Below are 16,775 nucleotides of genomic sequence, written 5' to 3'. Positions count from 1 at the left end.
TGCACCACCACCCCAGCTAATTTTGTATTTTTAGTACAGACAGGGTTTCTCGATGTTGGTCAGGCTGGTCTTGAACTCCCGACCTCAGGTGATCCACCCGCCTCGGCCTCCCAAAGTGCTGGGATTACAGGCATGAGCCACTGCGCCCAGCCAAATTGTGAATTTTCTAAAAAAAACAGACCCCAGTATTTTCCTTGGTTCTTCACAGTGTAGCCTCATTTTACCTCTTTAGCCCACTCTCTTGCCAATTCTTCACTCATTAAAATTCGCAATATTCCCTGCCTTCAACATACATACTTTTTTAAAATTGCAAATTCCAATTGTTCATTGCTGGCATATAGGAAAGCAATTGACTTTTGTACATTAACCTTATATCCTGTGACCTTGCCATAACTGCTTATTAGTTTCAGGAGACTTTTTGTATGTGTTTCTATATAGACAATCATGTTGACTGTGAACAAAGACAGTTTTATTCCTCCTTCCCAATCTGTATAAAGCTACATTTCCTTATCTGGTCTTATTAGCTAGGATTCTGGTATGATATTAAATAGGAACATGAGAGTAAACATCTTTGCCTTGTTCCTGACCTAGGGGGAAAGCATATAGTCTGTCATCATTAAGTATGATGTAGGTTTTTTGTAGATATTCTGTATGTGATTGATGATTGATGAAGATCCCCTCTATTTCTAGTATACTGAGCTTTTTTTTTTTTTTTTTGAGATGGAGTCTTGCTCTGTCGCCCAGGCTGGAGTGCAGTGGCACGGTCTCAGCTCATTGCAAGCTCCGCCTTCCAGATTCACGCCATTCTCCTGCCTCAGCCTCCTGAGTAGCTGGGACTACAGGCGCCCGCCACCACGCCCAGCTAATTTTTTGTATTTTCAGTAGAGACGGGGTTTCACTGTGTTAGCCAGGATGGTCTCGATCTCCTGACCTTGTGATCCGCCCTCCTCAGCCTCCCAAAGTGCTGGGATTACAGGTGTGAGCCACCGCACCTGGCCTTTTTTTTTTTTTTTTAGAGATGGGGGTCTTGTTTTGTTGCCCAGCCTGGTCTCAAACTCCCGAGCTCAAGTGATCCTCCTGCCTTGGCCTCCAAAAGTGCTGGGATTACATGCATACCTAGCCTACTGAGCATTTTTATCTTGAATGAGTGTTGGATTTTGTCAAATGCTTTTTCTGTACCTATTAATACAATCATGATTTTTCCCCTTTAGTATGTTGATGTGATGGGTTACATTCATTGATTTTCAAATGTTGAATCAGTCTTGCATACCTGGAATAAATCCCACTTGGTCATAATATATCATTCTTTTTACACATTATTGCATTTGATTTGCTAATATTTTGTTAAGGATTTTTGCATCTATGTTTATGAGAGACTGTAGTTTTCCCTTTCTTGTCATGTCTTTATCTGATTTTAGTATTAGAGTAATGCTGGTCTCCTAGAGTCAGTTAGGAGGTGTTCCCTTAGCTTCTATTTTTTTGGAAGCTATTGTAGAGAATTGGTGTGATTTCTTTCTTAGAAAAAAAAAATTAAGGAAATATTTCTGGGTCAAATATTTATTTCTTAAATGTTTGATCAATCATCAGTGAACCCATCTAAGCCTGGTGCTTTCTATTATAGAAGGTTATTAGTTATTGATTTAGTTTAACAGGTATAGGCCTATTCAAATTTTCTATTTCTTCTTGTGTGAGTTATGGAACACTGTTCCTTTCAAAGAACTGGCCCATTGCATGGGTTTGGGCCATAATCTCAAACGATACAATCTTGAATGTCATAATCCCAAATGATGAAATCCTGAAAGATCAAAATCCCTAAAGTCCAAAATCCCCAAAATTCCAGTCTCAAATGATCAAAATCCTGAAAATATAATTCTTGACAAAATAATTTTTAAAATTCTTTAAAATACTTTATATTTTTTAAAGGAGACTTGAGAAACATAAAAACACAACAGAGCACTTCATAGACCATTTTAGACAATAAAATAGGCAATAATAACATACTTTTTTTATTTTTATTTTTTATTGAGACAGGGTCTCACTTTGTCACCCAGGCTGGAGTGCAGTGGTACAATCTCAGCTCACTCCAACCTCCGCCTCCTGGGCTCAAGTGTTAATTTTTGTATTTTTACTAGAGACAGGGTTTCACCATGTTGGCAAGGCAGGTCTCCAACTCCTAACCTCAAGTGATCCACCCACTTCAGCCTCTCAAAGTCAGGGATTACAGGTGTGAGCCACTGTGCCAGGCCTCCTCAGTCCATTTTTAATACTGAAGGTATAAATTGTGTAAAGATGTTTAGAAAGTTCTAATTCATTTTATGCATTTTTGCAAATTTGACTCCATGAAAGTGCATTATCGCAAAGCTGAATTTGTGTAAGCATTGTGCGTGTATGTAAAACCATTGCAACTTCCTCAATAAAAGATCTTCTTTTTGTACATCCGTATTTGTGAAAGATAAAATATTTTGAGATCTTGGCTCTTTGGGCAACTGCATGTGTGGTGATAACTCACTGCGGATTTTTATTGATTTTGTCAAAAGACTTATGTTGTCCATCTTGGTATTTCAGATGACCACAGTTATAAAGTTGAGTGCACACAATTACCAATCATATATGTTTATACATTTTGCTTTTTGGCCTATTTCTTTATGAATACAGTTCATCTACTCATAACTCTTATACTCATGAGACTGTTGTTAGGATACCTGAACGTTTATGCTTGCAAAGATATGTGTATTATTGGCCGGGTGTGGTGTGGCTCATACCTGTAATTCCAGCACTTTGGGAGGTCGAGGTGGGAGGATCACTTGAACCTAGGAGTTAGGGACTAACCTGGGCAATATAAAATAAATATATTGTAGAGTTGAGCCCTATGGGGCTTAGCAGGTGTTCTCCCCGTGTACGGAGATGAGAGATTGTAATAAATAAAGACGCAAGACAAAGAGATAAACAGAAAACAGCTAAAAACAGATAAACAGATAAACAGATAAACAGATAAACAGTGGGCCCAGGGGACCACTACCATCAAGACGTGGAGACCAGTAGTGGCCCTGAATGGCTGGGCACGCTGATATTTATTGCATACAAGACAAGGGGGGCAGGGTAAGGAGGGTGAATCTTCTAAGTGATTGATAAGGTGAAGCAAGTCATGTGATCATAGGACAGGGGGCCCTTCCCTTTTAGGTAGCTGAAGCAGAGAGAAGGCAGCATACATCAGCGTTTTCTTCTATGCACTTATAAGAAAGATCAAAGACTTCAAGACTTTCACTATTTCTTCTACCACTATCTACTACAAACTTCAAAGAGGAACCAGGAGTACGGGAGGAACATGAAAGTGGACAAGGAACATGACCACTGAAGCACAGCACCACAGGGAGGGGTTTAGGCCTCCGGATAACTGTGGGCAGGCCTGGATAATATCCAGCCTCCCACAAGAAGCTGGTGGAGCAGAGTGTTCCCTAACTCCTCCAAGGAAAGGAGACTCCCTTTTTCAGTCTGCTAAGTCATGGGTGTCTTCCCAGACACTGACATTACTGCTTGACCAAGGAATCCTCAAGCAGCCCTTATGCGGGCGTGACAGAAGTCTCACCTCTTGCCTTCTGGGTCACTTGTCACAATGTGCCTTCAGCACCTGACCCTATACCCACTGGTTATTCCTAGGTTATATTAGTAATGCAACAAAGAGTAATATTAAAAGCTAATGATTAATAATGTTTATAATAATGATTGATAATTGTCCATGATCATCTCTATATCTAATTTGTACTACGACTATTCTTATTCTATTTTCTTTATTATACTGAAACAGTCTGTGCCTTCAGTCTCTTGCCTCGGCACCTAGGTAATCCTTCTCCCACAATATATAATAATTTAAAAAATTAAATTTAGCTGGTCATGGTAGCACCTGTAGTCCCAGCTACTCAGGAGGCTGAGGTAGGAGAATCGCTTGAACCTGGAGGTGGAGGTTGCAGTGAGCCGAGATCATGCCACTGCACTCCAGCCTGGGTGACAGAGCAAGACTCCGTCTCCAAAAAACAAAAAAAAAATGAGGAGACAGAGCAAAATGGAGGAATAGAAGACTCCAGCTATCATCCCCCTCCACAAGGACACCAATTTAACAACTTCATGAGGTGTCAAAAATCAGGTGAGCACTCATAGTACCTGGTCTTAACTTTATAATGCTAAAGAGAAACCAAAGAAATAGAAAAAACAGTCCTGAATCACTGACGCCCCCCTCCCCCTGCAGCTGTGTTGTGGTACTGAGGATATCTCTGGGTGCAGGGGAGGGAGAACACAGCAATTATGATGCACTGAACTCAGTGCTGTCCTGTAATGGCAGAAAGGAAAACCACACCAAACTCAGCTGACGCCTGCCCATGGAGGGAGCATTTAATAACAGCCCTACCCAGAGGGGAATCACTGATCCCAGTGGTCTAAACTTGAGTTCCTGCAAACCTCACCACCGAGGGCTACAGTCTGGGTCTCCAAGTAAACTTGAAAGGCACCCCAGGCCATGAAGACTGCAGATCTCAGGCGAGTTCTAGTGCTGAACTAGGCCCAGAGACAGTTAACTGGGAGGGCAGGTGACATACTAAGACACCAGCTAAGGCAGCCAAGGGCGTGCTGGCATCACCCCTTCCCTAACTCCAGGCTGCACAGCCCTTGGCTCCAAAGGAGACTCTTTCCTTCTGCTTGAGGAGAGGAGAAAGAAGAGTGGAGAGGACTTCGTCTTGCATCTTGGATACCAGTTCAGCTGCGGCAGAATAGGGGACTGGGAAGAGTCGTGAGGCCCCCATTCCAGGCCCTAGTTCCCAGATGACATTTCTAGACACACCATTGGTCAGAAGGAAACCCACTACCTTGAAGAAAAGGACTCAATCCTGGCAGCATTCATCACCTGCTAACTGAAGGTTGGCAGGACCCTGAATAACCAGCAGTGACATTTAGGTACTATGTCAAGGCCCTTGGTTGAGCCTCTGAGACTTGCTCGCTTCAGGTGAGACTCAGCACATTACTAGCTGTGGTGGCAACAAGGCAAAACTCCTTCTGTTTGAGAAAAGCTGAGGGAAAAGTAAAGAGGGCTTTGTCTTGCACCTTAGGTACCAGCACAGCCACAGTGGGGTAGAGCACCAAGTGGGCTCTTGAGGTCCCCGATTCCAGGACTTGACTGTTGGACAGCATTTCTGCACCTGCCCCAGGCCAGAGGGGAACCCATTGCCCTGAAGGGCAAGTCCCAAGGCAGGAAGCATTCAACACAAGCTTGACTTAAGATACCTCGATGCTTAAGGGAATATTGGAGGTAGCCTGGCAGTACTCCTCGTGGCCTGGGGTGACAGTGGCTACGGGGTGAGGCTCCTCTGCATTTGGGAAGGGAAAGGAAGAGTGGGAAGGGCTGCATCTTGTGGTCTGAATACCAGCTCAGCCACAGTACAATAGAACACCAGGTAGACTTCCAAGTTTTTTTACTCTAGTCCCTGATTCCCAAACGGCACCTCTGGACCCACCTGGGGCCTGGGAGACCTCACGGCTCTGAAGGGAAGGACACAGGCCTGGCTGGCTTTGCCACCAGCTAATTGTAGAGCCCCAGGGCCTTCAGCAAACATAGGCAGTAGCCAGGAAGTGGTTACAGCAGGCCTTGGCAAGCCCCACTGCTGTGCTGGCTTCAGGTCTGACCCAATGCAGTCATAGTGGTGGTGGCCACAGGGATGCTTGTGTCACTCCACCCCCATCTTTATGTGGCTCAGAACAAGGAGAGTGAGACTCCTTTTGTTTGGAAGAAAGTAACGGAATGGAACAGGAGTCTCTCTGCCTGATAATCCAGAGAATTCTTCTGGATCTTGTCCAAGACCATTAAGGTAGTACCTCCATGAGTCTGCAAGAAAACAGTGTTACTGGGATTGGGGTGCCCTCTAAATCAGATACAGCTTACATCACAATATCCAAAAAATTTCAAATATCTGGAAAGCCCTTCTAAGAGGGATGGGTACAAATAAGCCCAGACAGTGAAGAATACAATAAATACTTCACTCTTCAATGCCCAGACACTGAAGAACATTTACTAACATCAACACCATCCAGGAAAACATGACCTCCCAAATGAACTAAATAAGCCACCAGGGACCAATCCTGGAGAAACAGAGATGTGTGACCTTTCAGGCAGAGAATTCAGAATAGCTGTGTTGAGGAAACTCAAGAAATTCAAGATAACACAGAGAAGGAATTCAAAATTATATCAGATACATTTAACAAAAAGATTAAAATAAAAAGAATCAAACCGAGATTCCAGAGCTAAAAATGCAATTGGCATACTGAACAATGCATTAGAGGCTTTCAGTAGCAGAATCGATCAAGCAGAAGAAAGAATTAGTGAGCCTGAAGACAGGCTATTTGAAAATACACAGTCAGGGCCGGTCATGGTCGCTCATGCCTGTAATCACAGCACTTCAGGAGGTCGAGGCAGAAGGATCACTTGAGCCCAGGAGTTTGAGTCTAGCCTAGGCAATGTAGTGAGTACCCCCCTCTCTTAAAAAAATAAAATAAAAAAGGCCAGGCACAGTGGCTCATGCCTATAATCCCAGCACTTTGGGGAGGCCAAGGCAGGCGGATCACCTGAGGTTGGGAGTTCGAGACCAGCTTGGCCAAGATGGAGAAACCCTATCCCTACTAAAAATACAAAATTAGCCACGTATGGTGGCACATGCCTGTAATCCCAGATACTTGGGAGGCTGAGGCAGGAGAATAGCTTGAACCCGGGAGGCGGAGGTTGCAGTGAGCCAAGATCACACCACTGCACTCCACCCTGGGCAACAGAGCCAAGCTCCATCTCAAAACAAAACAAAACAAAACAAAAAAAGAGCTAAAGAGAGAGTTAGGCCCCAATACAATAATAGCTGGAGACTTCAACACCCCACTTTCAGCACCGGATGGATCTTCCAGGCAGAAAAATCAATAAAGACACATCAGACTTAATCTGCACAATAGACCAAATGGATCCAGTAGATAATTACAGAACATTTCATCCAATGGCTGTGGAATACACATGCTTTTCCTCAGCATATGGATCATTCTCAAGGATGGATCATTTTAATAAGAAATTTAAAAATTTCTTGGAACAAATGCTCATGGAAGCACAACATACCAAAATCTATGGGATACAGCAAAAGCAGTACTAAGAGGGAAGCTTATCGTTATAGTGCCTACATCAAAAAAGAGGGAAACTTATACTGCCTACATTAAATAAACAATCTAATGATGCATCTTAAAGAATTAGGAAAACAAGAGCAAACCAAGTCCAAAATTAGTAGAAGAAATAATAAAGATCAGAACAGAAATAAATGAAATCAAAATGAAGTAAACAATACAAAAATCCATGAAACAAAAAGTTGGTTTTTTGAAAAGTTAAGCAAAATTGACAAACTTTTAGCCAGACTAAGAAAAAAAGAGAGATCTAAATTTACCTTCAGTATTGAAAATAATGCGAAGATGAAACACATAGCATAGCGAGTTGGCATTATGTGTAAAGGGGCAGAAGCCATACATGATTAAATAATTTGGCATAAGAGATTTCTTGTATTTTTGGCCTGTGTTTTCACTTCTATGATCTTCAGAACACTCACAGTACTTGTATTTGGGGAGTGGTTGTGGTCTACAAATTTTGTAAGTACATGTTGTCCATCTGAAAGTCTGGTTATTTCTCAGCCATTGCAATTAGGTGATTTTCTACGTTTGCAGCACTAATAACAATTAACTTTCAAACTGTTTCACTTTAAGTAGCCTCATACACTTAACACAGCCTTTTTGCAAGGGAACAATTTCACAGATCTCTTCCATTGTGTGGTAAGCAATACAGTAAGAAGAAATGATGTTCAGCTTCCCCAATACCAAATCTGTATTAGTCAGGGTTCTCTAGAGAGACAGAACCAATAGGATATGAGAGGAAATTTATTAGGGAACTTGGCTCATGCAATTATGGTGGCTGAAAAGACCCACGGTGAGGCCATCCAAAAGCTGGAGACCTTGGGATACCGGTAGCATGGCTCAGTCCAACTCCAAAGGCCTCAGAACCAGGAAAGCTGATGGTGCAACTATCCGTCTGAGGCCAAAAGCCTCAGGATCCAGGGGGCCACTGGTGTAAGTTCCGGAGTCCAAAGGCTGGCAAACCTGGAGTTCTGGGTCCAAGACAGGAGAAGAAAAGTCTGTCCCAGATCTCAGAGAGACACCAATTTGCTTTCTATATTTGTTCTCTTTGGGACCCTGGTCAAGTAGTTGGTGCCTACCAACAATGAGGGCAGATCATCCCCCACTTAGTCCACTCAGACTCACATTCTAATCTCTGGAAACACCCTCACAGCCACATCCAAAATAATGCTTTACCAGGTTTCTAGGTATTCCTTAATCCATTCAAGTTGACACCTAAAATTATGTCCACTGTCTACCCCTTGTCAATTTGGCACTCATTTGCACCCCCTTAAACCACACTTAATTTCCAAATAAAGACAAAAAGGCTATGGTTCTGCTTGACATGACACAACTAACATGATGCAACCATCCTGTGTACAACCAAAAAATACACTAATCCCCTTCCCCCGAATTTGGCTTTCAGGGTTTCAACATTGAGGATTTTAATCTTTTGGGATTGTAATTTTCAGGATTTTAGACATGAGGGATTTAGACTTTAGAGATTTTAAACTTCAAGGATTTTGATCTTTTGGGACATCAACATTTGGGGTTTGGCATTCAGGATTGTGTCTTTCAGGATTATGATTATGAGGCAGAATTGCTTGAACCCGGGAGGCAGAGGTTGCAGTGAGCCGAGATCACACCACTGCACTCCAGCCTGGGTGACAAGAGCAAAACTCTGTCTCAAAAAAAAACAAATTCCATTGTTGTCTGAGAACATACAGTGTATAATTTCTATTCTTTTACATTTTGAGGTGTGTTTTATGGCCCAGGTTGGTCTACCTCAGTGAATGCTCCAAGTGAGCTGACAAGAGTGAGTACTCTGCTGTTGCAGGATGAAGCAGTCTATGGATGTCATTATATTCAGTTGATGGTGGTGCTGTTGAGTTCAACAATGTCCTTACTGATTTTCTACTTACTGGATCTGTCCTTTGCTGATAGGCATTGAAGTTGAGATCTCCAACTATAATAGTGGATTCATCTATTTCTCCTTGCAGTTTTATCAGTTTCTGCCTCATGTATTTTTTGATACTCTTGTTGACACTCTGATTTTATTTTATTTTATTTATTTATTTTGAGACAGTTTCACTCTGCTGCCCAGGCTGGAGTGAAGTGGTGTGATCTCAGCTCACTGCAACCTCCGCCCCCAGGATTCAAGTAATTCTGCTGCCTCAGCCTCCCAAGTAGCTGGGATTACAGGCATCTGCCACCATGCCTGGCTAATTTTTGTATTTTTAGTATTTTTGTATTTTAGTAATTTTGTATTTAGTAATTTTGTATTTTTAGAGAGTTCCCATCTCTCTGCTTATATTACCTATCTGTTCTTGAACGTTGTCTATTTTTTTCCATTAGAGTCCTCAGCATGTTAATCATAGTTGTTTTAATTTCCTGGTCTGATCATTCCAGCACTCCTGCCAGATCTTAGTCTGGTTCAGTTGCTGGTATAGCTCTTCGGATTGTGTTTTTTCTAAACTTTTAGCATGCTTTATAATTTTTTGGTTGAAAGCCAGACATGATGCATCAAGTAATAGGTAATGAGGCTTTTTTTTTTTTTTGAGACAGAGTCTTGCTCTGTGTCCACGGCTGGAGTGCAGTGGCACAATCTCGGCTCACTGCAACCTCTGCCTCCCAGGTTTAAGCGATTCTCCTGCCTCAGCCTCCCGAATAGCTGGGATTACAGGCATGCACCACCACACCTGGCTAATTTTTCTGTTTTTAGTAGAGACGGGGTTTCGCCATGTTGCTCAGGCTGGTTTTGAACTCCCGGTGTCAGTGACCTGCCCACCTCAGCCTCTCAAAGTGCTCGGATTACAGGCATGAGCCACCGCACCCAGCCAGTAACTAGGCTTTTAATATGAGGCTTTATATTAATTTGGATAGGAGCTGTGCTGTATTTGAGGTTTACTGTAGCTGTCATTGTTACCATTTTACTTTTTTATATGTATTTATTTTTACCGTTTAAGAAAATATCTAAATAATTACCATTTTAGTGATCCTACCAGTCACTAACCAGCAGCCTCTTCTCCCAGTAAGCTGATCCCAATTGTGATTCTCTGTATTTGCCTGTCTCTCCAGGGTTGTGAGTGGTGGTTTGCCCTATGACTTTAATTCTTCCATGGATCTAAGAAAAGCCATTGATACTCCAATCTGTACAGTTTTTTGTTGGTTTTTGCTGTGAGGAGGGATGTGATGACTTCCAAGCTCTTTACATGTTGGAGCTGATACTAAAAGTCACCTACATACTTTTTTAAGTCCTTTCCCCATGTTTTTCTATAAAGCTCAGCTAAAATAACCCTCTGTGGAGCCTTCCCGGACTTCTCTCTCCTAACTGAAGAGCTACTCTCCGTGTGCTCTAGTAGCTGGAGCAAATACAAGCATTAAACTTACTGTCTCTTGGCTCTTTGACTCTTTGGATGCCTGCAGAACAGGCATTATGACTCATCTTTGTATTTCTAGCATAGGGCATAAATCAATGTCTGCTGAACCAAAGGAAAAGGGAACAAAATACTCTTCGCTAACTAAAAACAAAGTACTACTTTTATTTGGCTCATTTCTCCATTTATTAGAATAACCACATTTGGAGAGGCATGAAGCACTTAAGTTTTACATGACTACAAAGTTATCACAAATCTCAAACTTTTTAGCCACAGATATTTCACCTCTGTTTAAAGAAAAAGCTTTCAAAACATGAGTTAGCTTAATACACAGAGACCCTGAAATATATGGGAACTACATATTTTTAAATGCTTGTACTTCCTGCTCTAATAATGTCTTCTTTAAACGGAATCCAGCATAAAAGGGATTGAAATGTATAAGGTCATGATGCAAATGCTTTGGAGATAGTGAAACTGATCTGCACAACATGGAAAAAGATGTCATGTGCACAGAAGTTCTGCAAGGATTCACTGAGCCATCTGGGCTTCCATGGCTTGTGCTGTCCATTCTGGTGCTGTTTGACTAATTTTCTCCAAAAGGTTATTCACTTGGAAACAAAGTGATTGGATCTGCTTGTCCCACGTTGGCAGGGCTTCTCGTGCTAAGGGGAAAAACAATGTACAAAATTAAAATTATTCCTTTGTATTCACAGCAACTGTGAGTTAAAAGATACATACTTTTTACATGCCTATTCTTGGAACAGGCATGTTCCTTTTAAATACCTAAAAAACAGAAAAAAGCCATTCAAAAAAAAATTAAAACAATAAATACTTTTTTTTTTTGAGATGGAGCCTTGCTCTGTCACTCAGGCTAGATTGGCAGTGGCACGATCTCGGCTCACTGCAACTTCCACTTCCTGAGTTCAAGCGATTCTCCTGACTCAGCCTCCCAAACAGCTGAGATTACAGGCACCTGCCACCACGCCTGACTAATTTTTGTATTTTTAGTAGAGATGGGGTTTCACCATCTTGGCCAGGCTGGTCTCGAACTCCTGACCTCATGATCCACCCGCCTGGGCCTGCCAAAGTGCTGGGATTACAGGCATGAGCCACTGCATCCAGCCAATACTTTTATTAGCTTTTAAAAGTCTAAAACTCAGGCCAGGCATGGTGGCTCATGCCTGTAATCCCAGCACTTTGGGAGGCCAAGGCAGGCGGACCACCTGAGGTCAGGAGTTTGAGACCAGCCCGGCCAACATGGCAAAACTGTGTCCCTACTAAAAATACAAAAATTAAAGAATTAAAAAAAAAAAAAGAAAAGTAAAAATACAAAAATTAGCCGGGCGTGGTGGCGGGCGCCTGTAATCCCAGCTACTTGGGAGGCTGAGACAGGAGAATTGCTTGAACCCAGGAGGTGGAGGTTGCAGTGAGCCAAGATCGTACCACTGCACTCCAGCCTGCCTGGGTGACAAGAGTGAAACTCCATCTCCAAAAAAAAAAAAAACTCTAAAAAATCTTGGCTAATAAAACTAAGCTATTTAAACAGCAGTTAAGAAAAGTGTTTTTTCTTTTTTTAAATTTCTAGCATTTCAAAAGTACCCAAATTACTGGCACAAGGTATAAAACAAAACAAAACAAATACATACAGATGCATGTTATTACTACTACTAGTGAAAACAAAATAAAACCGACTAACCCAACAACCTCAACCACAACAAAAAAAGACTGAGGCTGTCTTTTCATCACCAAGGCTTGCAGATTCATAAGACACTGCCACCTACTGGGGAAAGCAAGTCTGTTTACACATTCAAATCTGTACTTGACTGAAGGATAAATACCATAACATTTAAATCCCTCAAAAAAAGTCATCTTGAATCTACCAGGGTTTTCTCTATACCAACATTATATAGTTAGAAAGAAAAAATTGAGAGGAATGTCCCATTCAAAACAGCACCAAAATTTACAAAAAAGGGCACAGATTTAGTAAAAAAGCAACCTATAAAATCTTTTTTTTTTTTTTTTTTTTTTGAGACAGAGTCTCACTCTGTCACCTGGGCTGGAGTGCAGTGGCATGATCTCAGCTCACTGCAACCTCCACCTCCCAGGTTCAAGGGATTCTCCTGCCTGAGCCTCCCGAGTAGCTGGGATTACAGGCATGTACCACTACGCCCAGCTAATTTTTGTATTTTTGGTAGAGACGAGGTTTCACCATGTTGGTTGGCCAGGATGGTCTCGATCTCTTGACCTCGTGATCCACCCGCCTCAGCCTCCCAGAGTGCTGGGATTACAGGCGTGAGCCAACACGCCCAGCCGCAACCTATAAAATCTTAATAAAGGGCAAAAGGTAACTCGAGTAGACACAAATCACATTCCCAGGTGGAAATATACAATAACATAAAAATACCAACCCTTCTCCTTTAATAAATAAATTTAAAGAAATCCCAAAGACAATCCCCCTTTGTTTTTCTATTTTGCTTTGTAACCAGGCCAAAATTATTAAAGTTAACATAAAAAAATTGGTGTTTGAGAATGGCCAAGATAATTCTGAAAATGAAAACCATTGGAATTGAGGTATATACATCCAACGAAATGCTATTCGGCTATAAAAATGAATGAAGCACTGATTACCTGCCATGACATGGATGAACCCTAAAGATACTATGCTGAGTGAAATCAGCCAAAAGGTCACATGTCACATATTGTATGATTCCATTTATATGAACTATCCAGACTAGGTAAATCCAGAGACAGAAGATGGATTGGTGGTTGCCAAGCTGGGGGAAGGAAGGAATGGAGAGTAACTGCTTAAAGGGCAAGGGCTTCCTTTGGAAAGATGAAAATGTTGTGAAACTACATAGAGATAAAGAGGTTGTACAACATTGTAAATATACTACAGGCCATTGAATTGTTTACTTTAAAATGGCTACTGTTCTGTTAGGTGAATTTCCTTCTTTTTTTCTTTTTTCCTGTAGAAATGGGGTCTCGCTATGTTGCCTAGGCTAGTCTTGAACTCTTGAGCTCAAGCAATTCTTCCACCTCCACCTCCCAAAGCATTGGGGTCACAATCGTAAGCCACTGTGCCCAGCCCATGTGAATTTCAATTTAACAAAAAAAAGTAGGGGGAAGCAGGAGTTGCTTTACCAATACTAAAATTTATTATAAATTTGTTTATTACCATATTGTTGCAGATCAGTGGAACCAAACAAAGTACAGAAATAGATGCAAACATATATGTGGAACCTAATCAGATAATGTCAAAGATCACAATCTAATCAGAAAGGATGTTTTATTTAATAAATCATACTTGGATAATTGGCTATTCACCTAGAAAAAAACAACTAGAGCATAACCTAAAATTATCCACAAAAATGAACTGTAGATGGATTAAATTCCTAAATGTAAAATAATATTAGAAAAATTTAGGAAAACACTAGTTTTATTCCAAGATAGAAGAGACTTTCTTAATCAATACAGGAAATTCAAAAGCCATAAAATAAAACATTGACCTATTTGAGTGCAAAAAAATTTAAAAATGTGTTTATGTTATGCATTGTCTTCCAGAAGAAAACCTGACAGAATTCGGCCAGGTGCAGTGCAGTGGCTCATGCCTGTAATCCCAGCACTTTGGGAGGCCAAGGTGGGCTGATCACCTGAGATTGGGAGTTCAAGACCAGGCTGACCAACATAGAGAAACCCCGTCTCTACTAAAAATACAAAATTAGCCGGGCATGGTGGTGCATGAGTGTGGTGGTGCATGCCTGTAGTCCCAGCTACTTGGGAGGCTGAGGCAGGAGAATCGCTTGGACCCAGGAGGTGGAGGTTGTGGTGAACCAAGATTGAGCCATCGCACTCCAGCCTGGGCAACAAGAGCAAAAGAAACTCCATCTCAAAAAGAAAAAGAAAAAGAAAACCTGACAGAATGGAAAAAAATATTTGTGACACATATTACAGATAAAGTTAAAATTATCAGCCAGGCAGCCAAGAGCGGTAGCTCATGTCTGTAATCCCGGCACTTTGGGAGGCCGAGGCGGGAGGATCACGAGGTCATGAGATCAAGACCATCCTGGCCAACATGGTGAAACCCCGTCTCTACTAAAATACAAAAAATTAGCTGGGTATGGTGGCATGTGCCTGTAGTCCCAGCTATTCAGGAGGCTGAGGCAGGGGAATCCCTTGAACCCGAGAGGTGGAGACTGCAGTGAGCTGAGATTGCGCCACTGCACTCCAGTCTGGCAACAGAGCAAGACTCCATCTCAAAAAAAAAAAAAAAAAAAAAAAAAAGCCAGGCACAGTAGCTCATACCTATAATCCTAGCACTTTGGGAGGCTGAGGCAGGAGGATCACTTGAGGCCAGGAGCTCAAGACCAGCCTTCGCAACACCACAAGACCCCATCTCAAGAAGAAAAACAACTAGCCAGGTGTGGTGTGTACACCTGTAGTCCTAGCTACTAGGGAGGCTGAAGCAGGAGGACAGCTTGAGCTCAGGAGTTTGAGGCAAGAGTGAGCTATGATCATACCACTGCACCTCAGCCTGGGCAACAGAGTGAGACCTTGTCTCTTAAAAAAAAAAAAATCATTATAACAAAAGCTACAGCAAATTGATACTGGAAGGCCAGAAGGAGAGTTGTGAGGGAAGGGAGGAAATAGACAAGCAATGTTAATGCACAGAAGGGGAAATGCTATATTACTCATCATATGCTCTGTTTGTTTATTCAACACTTGTTTCTCATTTACAATGTGCCAGACACTGGAACAGACGTTGGATGTACCATGGAAAATAAGACAGACTTAATACCTATCACCAGGAAGCTTAACTTGGAAACAGAAACAGACATTTAGACAAATAGTTACACAACTGAAAATAACTAAGATAAATGCTAGGAAGAAATTCAGGCTGACATGAGAACACATAATTTAAAACCATATCTAATCTGGAGAGTCAGGAAAATCATTACTGATTAAGGATATTCAAATTGAGACATGGGACTAAGAGAAGATGGCTGGAAAGGGGTAAATATTTCAGAATGTTTGATAGGGGGAAGAATTTGCAATGCTGAAAAAAATAAAAAGAAGATTTATGCAAGAGAAAGCTAGAAAGGACCAGGACCAGCTTTTGGGAGACTTTGTAGAACTTTGTTCTACAAGCAATGGGGAAAACATTCATTACAGTGTAAACAAAAGAATAACATGATTTAACTATTTCTTTTTTATGCTTGCATTTTTTTAAAAGAAAATAATCACTCCAGCTGTACTAGGGAACTGGACTAGAAAGGAGCAATTGTAGATATGAGAAAGAAAGAAAGAGGTTATTTCTCAACACCTGAAGAGTTTATAATAGTAGGGTTCAGAATAGGTTGGTGAAGAAAAGGTGTGAGCCACCGGTACAGTGGCTCACACCTGTAGTCCCAGCACTTCAGCGATTTTGGAGGTTGAGGTGGGAGGATGGTTTGAGCCCAAGGATAAGGAATATTGGAGAAAGCTAACAATACAGTTTTGGGACGGCTGGTTGGTTAGTCGTGGGGGACACACAGGAAGGGAAGATAATAAATTCAGTTTTTGATATGTTCATGCTAAGATGCCCATGAAGCAATCAGGTAGAAACACCTTAGTAGTAAACTAGAACCATGGGGCTGGAACTTAGAAGATTCACTCTAGAAAGGTAAATGTAGGCATTGTCTACGCAGAGATGGTAACTGAATCAAAGGAAATAGATGAGATTACCCATGGAAACTCAGTAGCATAAGTGGGGAAAGGTCTAGGATTAAGCCCTAAGTAACTAGTATTTAAATTTAAAGGTACTACAGATTCTACAAAGATGACTATGAAGGATAGCTGGAGATATAAGAGGAAAAGTAGAATCGGGTGGAAGAGATGACAAAAGTCAAGGCTGTGGTGGTGGGGAGAAGGTTCAAAAAGTAGTGAGAGATCAACACTATTTGATATGTTGAAAAGTCAAGATGAGATTTGGAAGATATAAGGATTTTCATTAAAATGGAGGAGTCTTGAGGATGTGTAAATATTGATGGAAAGAAGCCAGTAGGAAAAAAAGGATAAAACCAGACAAAAATAACTGCTAACCTCAAGTTCCTAAACCAGTGTTTTTTGGTGGGAGGGAAAAGGGAAAGGATCAGAGAAAAGGTCCAAAGCCCGAATGGAAGAACTAGACAGGGTGACGGAAACCATCTGCAGTAAAACACGAAGGAAGAAAAAGATTCACATCTACAC

General features: G+C 41.5%; 1 protein-coding gene across 2 annotated transcripts in view; it reads right to left on the bottom strand.

Annotated features, from left to right (window-relative positions):
* Window positions 1-10,695: 10,695 nt before the first annotated feature.
* The window catches only part of COPS4 (COP9 signalosome subunit 4), a 38,773-nt gene continuing 32,693 nt past the window's right edge, over window positions 10,696-16,775 (bottom strand). Inside the window, 1 exon segment of one of the 2 annotated variants that reach the window (NM_001133142.1) lies at window positions 10,696-11,212. In NM_001133142.1, the coding sequence (NP_001126614.1) occupies window positions 11,079-11,212 (134 nt within the window). In that variant the 3' untranslated portion in view covers window positions 10,696-11,078. 2 annotated transcript variants of the gene reach the window in all.

The sequence above is a fragment of the Pongo abelii genome, chromosome 3 (genome assembly GCF_028885655.2).
Source record: "Pongo abelii isolate AG06213 chromosome 3, NHGRI_mPonAbe1-v2.0_pri, whole genome shotgun sequence".
Taxonomy (NCBI): domain Eukaryota; kingdom Metazoa; phylum Chordata; class Mammalia; order Primates; family Hominidae; genus Pongo; species Pongo abelii.
Note: the sequence above shows the minus strand (reverse complement) of the source record. Positions and strands in the feature narration are given on the sequence as shown.